Source organism: Neocloeon triangulifer, unplaced genomic scaffold (genome assembly GCF_031216515.1).
Source record: "Neocloeon triangulifer isolate White Clay Creek 2 clone unplaced genomic scaffold, ASM3121651v1 ptg000004l, whole genome shotgun sequence".
NCBI lineage: Eukaryota > Metazoa > Arthropoda > Insecta > Ephemeroptera > Baetidae > Neocloeon > Neocloeon triangulifer.
The window spans coordinates 413,556-424,499 of NW_026775547.1; the positions used below are offsets into that span (position 1 = coordinate 413,556).

Sequence of the window (10,944 nt, forward strand, 5' to 3'; positions counted from 1 at the left end):
ATAATCATCAAGTTTTTCGTAATAACCACTGAATTATTCAAAAAGAAGAAAAAATTCTCAAGGTAATAAAGTATTTGAAATATATTAATACACGTAAATTATGTTTTTAAAATGATAACTCTTTTATTCGAGTTTTTTAAACTATACATATAGTCACATTGATCGGACATTAAACATTAAATCCTTTACAAATACGAAATTTTCTCTGTACAATAATTAACACTAAATGCATTATTTAATCAATCAACGGCCGGGTCAATATTGACATATACAATCAAATGATATTCACAATTTTCAAAAACACATTCTCTGTAGAATTAACTCATCAAAATTCTTTTTACAAACTAAAACGAATATCTATATATTTTTTTGTACAAAAGTAACTTTGTTTGAGGATTCCTCTAAAGTGCGCAGTGAAGCAGCACCCACTTAAAAATAATTGTATACAAATAATTTTTACAGAAATTTTGAGTAAACTTTCTTGGCGCTGGCTGAATTTTAAACAAAAGATTAAATTTTAATTTAAAAATAATTTATTTACAAAGGATTTTGAGTAAACTTTCCTGGTGCTGGCGATTATACTTAAATTAAAATTAAACGATAGGTTTTTGCATAGGACTAATATAAGAAAATTGTGAGTAAACGTTCTTGGTGCAGGCGTGAATTTAAAAACAAAATCTTAATTAATCTAAAATGTTGGCGTTCAACAAGAAAAAATCTTATTCTTAAATTATTCACAAAGAATGTACAGCAAAAAGTAGAGTAAACTTGCGTGGTACTGGCGTTTGAGATTACAAACTACAACCTTAATACAAAGGAACTAACAGTATTAATATTAATGTTTCGCTGACTAAGCAAAGTGAACGAACATGCTATTTACACGGTAAGTAGGTTTGCGCCCGGTGGCTTCAAATCAAAGTTTCCGAAGAACTAGAGTCTACACATATTTAAATCTAAAATTCAATAATTCAACAATTTTCTATCAAATAATTCAATCAAATTCAGGATCAGGATCTCTTTCTCAGAAAGAATAATAAGAAGAATTAAAACTAAAAGTTGTCTTTAGGCGCGTTCGGAAATGTCCGACTTGTACGGCTGGAACAGTTGGTGCTGCGTTCTGGTCGGCGGGGTCGTTTCGGTGATGGTGGTTGGGGGCGTCGTCGGACTGGCGAGGGGGCTGTTCGGGGAGGGCGACAACCGCAAGTCGGAGGGGATCTTGATGGCAGGGAAGGGCGGCAGGGTGCTCTGGCCTGAGAAGAGGGGGCACCGGCAGGTGGCGGGGTCGTTGTGCGTGCAGAAGGGCGCCTCTCCAGGTGGGGTGAGCGACGTGGGTCGCAGGAAGGGCGCGGCCCCCGCCCCCGGAAGCATGGGGGCGGCGGGCATGCCCGCAGGGCTGGCGGGCTGCGGCCTCAAAGGGTAAGGAGCGTACCTGAGGGCGTGGTAGTAGGAATAGGGAGCGTAGCCTGAAGAGGCGGCGGCTGCTTGGAGGAGGCTGGCGGCGAACGCAGGGTCGGTGTACATGGCGTAGGGCCACGCCAGGGCCATCCGTTGACGTTTGTCTTTCATTCGACGGTTTTGGAACCAAACCTGAAGCAGAACAAATATGGAAAATTATAGCAAAATAACATTTAAAAGAGTTTTTGAAAAGTAAAAATAAAAGATAAAAGAAATATTAAAAAATTAGCTTAAATAATTTTAATCAAAACTTTTTGTAGTTTCAAATATGAATAATTACTAATAATTGTAACATTGCAATATCAGCCATTAAATTAAAGAAGAAGAAAAATAGCCAAGAAATAAAATAATTAATGGAAATCTTTGGCAATAATAAATACTAGATAAAATAATGAATTGGATTTTTGGCACTAAATTTATAGTTAAATATTATTAAAAACTTTCTCGTCAGCCGTTTAAAAAGGTTAATTATTATGGAATAATTTCTTTTAAATATTTGATAATTATTGTATCTGATAATTTTCAAAAGATAGTGAATTTTTATATTTATATAGATTCATTTCGTGAGCTTTTCCCCGCATATCCCGAAAAAAGATTTTTATAATGACGCGCATCTTATGATTTCAAAACGAGAAGTGCAACTGTGCGTCTTCATTAGCATACGCGCGGCTATACACGCGGATTGAATAAAAAAGTTTTTTTATTGTTCACGAGCTGTAGAGGATACGAGCAGGTGCGCGTTTGGAGGGCAAACAGAAGGTGCTAACTGCGCGATATTGAGCCGGCGAGTGAGAATTAAACAGCAATCATGAGTGTTGCGGCGCGGCGTCGGCGTCCGCCTTTGACAAAAACGCGGTGCTAACTAAATAGCCCTCGGGTGCAGTGCTAAGTAAGTACAATTTAATCCGAGCGTCCATCATTTCCATTAGAGGCGAGATGTTAAGAAATCATCCAATGTGTGTGGCTTTTTATTGTTTTTTCCTGTTCTTTCAACACCGCAAGCCGCGCGTCATTGACCCACCCCCGCGCGCAACACGAAAATTGCATCACCGAAAGTTTTTTGTTTCTTTGACATAAGAAATAGGAGTAAAAACCCTCCGACAGAAAGAACACTGCATAGATATTATTTATAATTTAATTCCCGTGATTACATTTTAAAAAGTTTTTGAATCAATTCAACATTCAAATAATTCAGGCTAAAAGATATGAGGAAAGCTCAAATATTTACAATATTATTTTTGAATGGCGATGTTTCTATTATTCATTATTAATTTAAATAAAAAGAAGAAAAACTTAGAATAATAATTATCTCAATAAACAAGAGAATTATTTGAAAAATTTAAAGTAAAATATATGAAATAAATTTAAATGTAAATTTAAATTAAAAAATTTTATAAATTAAAATAAATAATTTAAAAAATAAGAACACATTAAAAATTATTATAATATGTGCAAAATGTTGTTTTGCCGCTATAAAGGGTGCGGGTTTGAAAGCACCTGAGCCCCTCGGTAGGCGGATAAAAGGCCATTTATCACCAGCGTGCACAGTGATTATTCACTCCCAGGCCTTGCAGAATAATCTGGCTATTATAAACTCTGCGTTCATTCATCATGGTCTCTCATTTAAACACGCCGAGCAGCGACCGTTCGGCTGCATCATCGCGGCTTGCGGAGGGCGGGGAGAGGAATTATTGATTGCCTCCGCACCGATTTCTCAGCGGCCAATTGAATCTGCCGAATTAATTTCAATTTAAAAACGCCCGTTGTCCGCAATTAGAGATAAATTACGACCGTTTCAAAGCAATTATTTTGCAAAAAAAATTAATACTTTTCAAAAGTGATATAAATAAATAAATTTATAAAAAAATTTATCCGTAAGGACAGTAGGAAGCAATGAAAAAGAAAAAGTGAAAAAAAAAACATACTTAATTCCAGCTTAATTCAAAATAAAATAAGAATAGCACACCTGGAGCAACTTCTTTTATTAATTAAATTAACTTTTTTATCGAAATTATCATTTTTCGTTGCTTTGAATTTTGCTTCAATGAACATAATTTCCACAACGGATATTCAAAATTCAAATAAGGGAAGATTTTGTAAAAAAAAAAACAGGGCTTGGAATTTGAGCCTACCTTGATGGTGGATTCTGGGAGGCCAAGTTGTGCAGCGAGTTCGCATCTTCTCGGCCGGGACACGTAGTTCTCCTTGAAGAATTCCTTTTCGAGTCGGCCGAGCTGCTCCCGCGTGAAGGCGGTGCGGTACCGGCGGATGCTCTGCTCTGCCGCCGCAGCAGCCGCGGCCGCGGCGGCCGCCGCTCCACTCTGCAGGGTTGGCGAACTGTGGCCCGGAGGAGTCGGCGATCGACCTCTGGATTCTGAAACAGCAGGAAACGAAATTTATGATTTCGATCGAAATCAAAAGGAAAATGCCGCCTTCAGTTACAACAATTTTATTGCAAAAAAGGGCCAAGGGATGATTTATTTATTTATAACAGGGGCAGAGTTTGTTTGAAGTTTGAATACCGGGACTGATTTGTGTCCGGTCGGACAAACAAAACAAGCAAAGCGATTCTAGCCGCGCGGTGGAACGAATTCTGGCCGACCTTTCCCACGAAACGCGCGTCCCATTGTCAAGCCCAGCAGACATACACATTTCACGCTGCAGAGGGAGACGCAGCTTATTATTTTGTCTTGTTGCGACCACTTTGGTGCGTGTTTTTCAATAAACAAATAAATCTCACAGGGCAAAAGAGAAATCTCGGCCGTTGAAAGGCGACGCGGCAAATTACGAGGGTGGTTATGTGGAAAAGAAAAGGACCGTCTGAAATCTTTAGAAATTTTCAATCTTAACGGCAAAAAAGTAAAAGGTTCCCGTTTACAAAATTTTACTCTTCCTGTTAATTTTAAATAAATATTGAAGTTAAAATCACAGTTTGTTAAAATCCAAATATATTACTTTTAAGATTTAATTAAAGGTTAATTCTATAATCTCCTATTAGAGGACATATTTCCATCTACAATGACCTATAATTCACCTAAAAAAATATATTAATATTAAAGTTTAAATCTGATAATAAATAAAAACTGGCAAAACTAATTAAAATAAATAAAAATTAAACAAAAATGAATCTAAATATGAATTTGGCATTTCAGTCTCTATTTCTTTATTCAAAAATAAGAGAGCTGCAGTTTTGTGAAGGAGAAATATTATGACGAGAGCATCTTCTCGTCAGTGGCGTCGGCGTTTTATCAAAGAGCAGGCGTTAAGAAAGCGCTAATTGCTTCGGCTAATAGGCGCAGTCTCAGTTTTTTCAGCGACGCCAACGCACTCAGGAGCGAAAAAGGCGACAATTGGAATATAAGTGGCATTGGGGATGAGGCGACACGCAGGCACCCGTCTATGAGAATAAGTGGATCAGGAAGCACCGTCGAGAGGCAGATGATGAGTTTTTTAAGAGAGAGGCGCCGCGCCACTTAATGACTCAGGCCAAGCGCCAAGTACAAGCGAAACGAAAAGTGCACTAGACGGAAATTCGACAGAGCCGCAGATGGCTCTTGTTAAAAAAATCAACACATTGTTTCCTTTTATAAAATGAAGATTGATTATAAAAAAAATCAAAATGTACTTGAAAATGATGAATAATGGCAAAACATTGATACAAGGAAAGCAATAAACGAGATTGGTATCGCGTTGATGTCATTTTCAGACGCGACATGAGCATCAAAATTAAAAGCAGAGGCTGCACTTCTTGTCCTAAATGCTCTTGTGTAACGTTTTGTTTTTGTTCTAATCTGAATATCATCTCGACACTTCCTGGCGTCTCGGTTTCGAGCAATTTTCTGGAGAGGCGAGCAAGCGGATTGAATGCAAATGATTGTATGTGCATGCTCGAGTAAATCGGAATCAAAATGGAAAAAATCGCGCCCCGGTGGCATAAATTAATTTCTAGAACGTGCCAAAGTACCGTGTAATTACACTTAAGGTGTACATATTTAATCCGTAATTGAAGGTGTTTAGAACAAATAAATTGCTTTGAATCGAAACGTGGCCGGCCGAGCGAGACGCATTTGAATAAATAAATATAAGTCGACCCCCTATTATCTCTCTCATCTCTCCTAATAATTCATAACTTTTCTCTCCAATGTGAAGAGATAACAAAGACAATAATATTCGAGCACAAAAGCGTCCATTATTTATCTGTTATTGCGGCCAGATGACATGGGAATGTGCCGCTTTTATTAATTACAGGTAAATGGTCTTGTTTTTAGCACCGCGGCCGCGAGATTAATATAATTAGCACTTTGTTCAACATGCAGCTCTCGCGTTTCTTTCACGCACTCAATCAAAACATTCCCTCGTGCGTGAATTATGTGAGATGCCATTTGTTCTATTAAATGCTTCCGATAATCATCTTCTAAATTTTAAGAATGTTCTATTTGAATAAAGAATCACAATTCACTTCACGAGCACCAAAAAGGGCCACTATACTAATTAATTTTTGCATTTCTTGATATGATTCTAGCAAGGACCACAGCAGTTTATATATATTTTAATAAAATAAATTAATTTTCATTATATTTCTCTTCAACATTGTTGAATTTTTCTTGTTGACAAATTGAAAAAATGCCAACAAATTTTAATATTTAAATTAAAATTTATTATTAATATTAAACAAACACTTGAATATGTTTTAACGTCAGAAAATTTTTAAATTAATATAAAAATTTAAGAACAGTAATTTAAAGTATTAAATTTACTGTTAAATATAATTATGAAACAAACTTCGAAATTTTTCAGGATGTGGACCGATGTTTAAAAAAACTGCAGTGTTTAATTTCCAAAAAGGGATTGACAATAAGTGAAGAGGCGTCTGTCGCTAAAAAGGCTGTTTTTGTCGTCGCGCCCAACGCGAAAAAAGTATTATTTACCCTCCATCCCGCAGGACAAGGTTTGGCGCATCAATTAGAGGGTGTTTTCGTGACCACAGGGGGCTTGTCTGAGAAGGAATTAAAAAAAGGCGAGGGGTGCGCGCGTTGGCGCCACCGCTTGCTGCAATGCACCTGCGGGGTGGTCCGTGCGCGACGACAGACCACTTGAATTTTTTCCACCGGCGTCCGCGAAGATTCTCTCTTTCCCACCGAGGATTAAAAACATCCAGGAAAAAAGTAGCGGCTAATATGTGTCTCAGTTTTTCGAGGATTTCATTAAACTAAAAGGAGCAAATTGCTCTCTCGCGCGCGCAATAAAGTAATTATTGCATATATGTAAATATCTACGGACCGAAAAATCAGAGAGATTTCTCTGCTGGTCAGTCCAGTCATGAATCGCTCGCGGCCGTGCAAATGATCCCGAGAGCAGAATTGTATTCAAGAAGGCGCGGCAATAAATTAATTTTTCGCTAATAAAATAAGCAGCGCGGCTGTGCGGCTGTAAAATTGCCACTGAAAATAAAAAGAGAGGCAGTTTGCGCCGCCGGCGCACGCAAATGAAATGCTCGAAATTTCGCAAAATCGTGCCAAGCAAAACGATTAGTTCGAATTAATGAGTCCGTTTGCGAAAAAGACCGGTTGCGTCACGAGAAAAGGGTTTAAAAGCGGTAAAAAAAACTGACCTTTGGGGTCTCCCTTGGAGAGGAGGTGTGCGGCCGAAATCTGCGGAGGAACTGAAGGCGGCGGTGTGCCTGGGGGTGTGTGCGACCCGTTGTACATTGGAGGCACCTGCCAGCACAAAACAAATTCATGCAAATGATGTTAAAAAATAAGGATTTTTAAGCTTGATTATTAATTAAAAATTATTATATGAGAAAAAATTATTTGGGAATTTCTCAAAATTTTGAAAAAAATTAATCTTATATTTTAAATTTCTAAAGCAAATAGGAGCTTTTTCGGCAATTATTGCAGAAAACAATTAGCAATTTGAACCTCCATCGATTTAAAAACTTGAAAATTTTTAAAGATTTTACAGGTTTCCGTAATTTTAAAAGTAATTTCCTTTTTTAAATTAACTCTTAAATAATATTTAAAACTATCGCAAAAAGCCACATTTGAAGTAATTTACTTAAGTGAACCCCCAAAAGTTCTCTTTTTATGCTACTGAATTTAAAATTTGTATCTTGAATTAATTAAAAATTTATTTCTTGAAAAATTCTAGTAGAAATTTGAGTTCTATCTGTAAATTTTATGGAATTATCTTTTTAAAAATGTTATAAACTTTTTTTAACCTTAAATAAAAACTGTGCCTATCTTAAATGGATTATTTTGTAAATTTGAAGAGAAAAAACTGAAAATAAAACTATTATTTTTCACTTACCGGGTGGTGCATGGAAAACGGTGGTGACGGTGGCGCCGACATGAGAGGGTGCTGCCGGTGCATCTGCTGTCTGATGGCCATCTCGAGCTTGAGGTGCTCGGCAGCGGCCGACGTGTTGTTGTTGTTGTTGGTCTCGAGCCGGAAGGACTGCATGTTGCTGCCGTGTCCGAGTTCGGGAGCTGCTGGCGGAGAACTGAACGCAGCACGCTCGGCCGCGCCAGATCTCGGAGCGCCGAAGGCAGCCCTCCGCGCCGCCCATTGGCCCTCGGTGGCCCCGCCCCCGCGGCGCCGCGGCTCCAGAGGACGACCCTCGGCGCGAGTGATATCATCTGCTTCATTAGCGGCTGATTTATTGAGCGTTTTATCGCCGCCGCCGAGCGATTTGCATCCAGATACGGAGGCTCATCCAGCCTCCCTCTCATTAAATTATGCGCGCAAATAAGCGGGGCGGCGCTTTTTTTTAAACGTTTTGGCTTTTTATGCTTGAATTTATATTCAAACAATATGAATCGGTCACATATGAATTTTGATGGAGGGCTATGGAATGATTCTTAAAGAATATATTAGGCAATTAATTAACACACATTGTGATAAATTATTTTAATTTTAATATTCTAAGCACTAAAGATACCCATTAAACAATACAGAAAGATTAGAAGCGATTAGAAGTGTACAATATATTATGTTAACTTTTCAATGACTTACCATCACACGATGTAAGTATTTATAACTCATTATATCTTTTTTTCTTTTAATAAGTATAAAGCGTTTCGCTTCTTATATAAAAATAATCAATAAATTTCAATAATTCAAAAGGATAAATATTAAAATTATTAAATATCATAATATTCTGTTAATAAAAAACCATAAAATTTATACAAGTATTTTAAACAAATTTCTATAAGTATAATTTATTTATATAATAATAAACTTTTTTGTAAGTTGTAACTAAAGTATTTTGTAAGACATTTAAATCTTTGTGACTGAAAACGTCATGACATGTTTCAATGTGCAATAACTTGTGGTCTTTCTTGCAGGTCAATTTGTGGACTACGATTTTCATTGGGCTATTAATTGATTGATGAATGGGTGCAATAAACATTGCTAGAGGATCAATCGCAAGTAGGGTCAAAGAAGACCTAAATCACGAGCAAACCAATATAGTCCGGCACAAATCACAAGATTGGCGCTGCTTTTGTTTCGCACTCGCCATTAATAATCAACACCCTTATTTTTACCCGCCACACAACGGAAGCAAAAGTGTGTATAGGGGATCCGACGCTCGCCTTTCTCCGAAGTCAAATTAACCCGATTGCGCGACCAATAAATAAGCAAAGAGTGTTTGTTTCGCTTCGGCCGCAAGTTGGACGACATTGAGAGCTACTTTTACGGCCGATTAATTTATTTGTTTTTCACACCCCCTCACATATTATATGGCCAGCAGCTGTAAATGGTCCTCTCGCGTTCAGCTCGGATGCTGGAAAAGTTTAAATTACCCCCGTAATGGGGCTGCGGTCAACCAACTCGTCGAAGAGCAATAAAATTTATTGAACGCGCTTTCCGTAAATAAAATCTAAATCAACGCCGTGTTAGTTATGCATGCTACAGATTAATTAATTTGGATTTGGAAAAATTTCTTTCAAATCCAACAATAATTATGAAGTAATTAAAATTGAAAACAACTAAACACGAAAATTTGAGGGGGGCCTGATGAAAATGCATAGAATATTAAACCATTTAAAGTTTAAAAAGGATGCTTTAGTTGCAAATTCTCTCTTTGATTTAGAGCAATCCTATAGTAGTTTTGAAACTGTTCAGCAAATTAAAAATTCAATAAAGTGAATTATTGAGAAATGCTGTTGGAATGAAATTTTGAGGTTTGTCTACATAAACATTAAATCTTTTCTTTTCTAATATAAAACTGGAAAATTCAAATGTATAATGGGAAACAAATTTCTCTTTTTTAAAACTTTCTCTCCCTTTTCCAATTATAAAAGTTCATAAAATTTGGATTATTATGAATTATATTTATTAAATTATTTTTATTTCTTCATAATTATTTTTGAAAATAAATTTACATGGTCGAGACAAAATAAAAGCTTTCAAAGTTAAGATCTAAATTGGGAAAGTGCGTAGTGATAAGTTGTCGTGATTGCAGGCGAACGGCGGCAATTAGGTTTGCCAGAGCCGTCGTCATATATCTGTCGAGCGATAACAATGAAAGGGTCAAAATAGAGCAATATAAACTGAAATAGAACGAATAGCGCGTGCAATAAAGAAGGGACGGGGCATCAGCTTTTCTTTTATTCGCTTTATTTCTCTCTCGCCCCCAATTCGGTTAGTTTTGCCGATTCGATTTGCTCGGGGAAAGGCCTTCTGGAACAACATGCGCGCCTTTGTTTGCAGCAACACTCTCGTCAAGACCAAATCATCTCCGCGCTGCTGTCAGCAAATAAGCACACAACAACCCCAAGACCTGCGCTATAATACAGTTTATGGCCCAAAAAAAGGAAGAAAAGGGAGCAAAGAATCGTTCCGAAAGCAGAACTAACATTCTTGTGTTGAAAAAACGCGCATGAACGCTGCTTGGGAAAGGAGAAGATAATGATTTTCAGAACGATTCTTGGAAAATTTCATAATTTCTCTTGCAGCTATGATGGGGAAAGGGTTTCTTTCAAAGGATGGCCGCAAAACCATTTATTATGACACTTGGGTTTTTTTCCTGGAAAAAGTTATCAGTTTTCTATGCAGATTTAATTTCTGACATGTGAAAATTTTGGAGCATGATTAAAAATCATTGTTACTTGACTACTAGGCTCAGTTGAAAACTGCCAAATTTCCAAAGAAAGGAAAAAAATTTTAAATCAAAATTTAGTGATTTTCAGCTGTCTCAAAATAAAAAAAGTCGTAAAGTATACGGAAAAACGGTATATTTTTTTATCTTGAAAGTTTTAGTAAAATCTTTTCCAGTGGTGGTGCCTTCTTAAATCCACAGCATTTTTTCTATCAAAAGCACAATAAATTTACGTAACCATTGGGACAAATCATCATAAATAATGCCAATAGTTAAGTAGTCAGCGAGTAATTTTTCTTAAATGATTTGTTGAAGTTTGTTTTTATATAACCTTATTATTTCGTTAAACCGCGTTTTGTATTTATTTTTCAAAATTTTGTTGAAAT

At 36.9% G+C, this 10,944-nt stretch overlaps 1 protein-coding gene across 1 annotated transcript; it reads right to left on the reverse strand.

The window, feature by feature from the left end:
- Nucleotides 1-116: 116 nt before the first annotated feature.
- On the reverse strand, nucleotides 117-7,945 carry LOC132193470 (segmentation protein even-skipped). Its single transcript, XM_059614173.1, has 4 exons — nucleotides 7,765-7,945; nucleotides 7,067-7,172; nucleotides 3,588-3,829; nucleotides 117-1,587 (listed from the first exon to the last, which is right to left on the reverse strand). Exons 1-4 carry the CDS (start codon nucleotides 7,915-7,917, stop codon nucleotides 1,063-1,065), a joined length of 1,026 nt encoding a protein of 341 aa, XP_059470156.1. The 5' UTR covers nucleotides 7,918-7,945; the 3' UTR covers nucleotides 117-1,062.
- Between the last annotated feature and the right edge of the window lie 2,999 nt (nucleotides 7,946-10,944).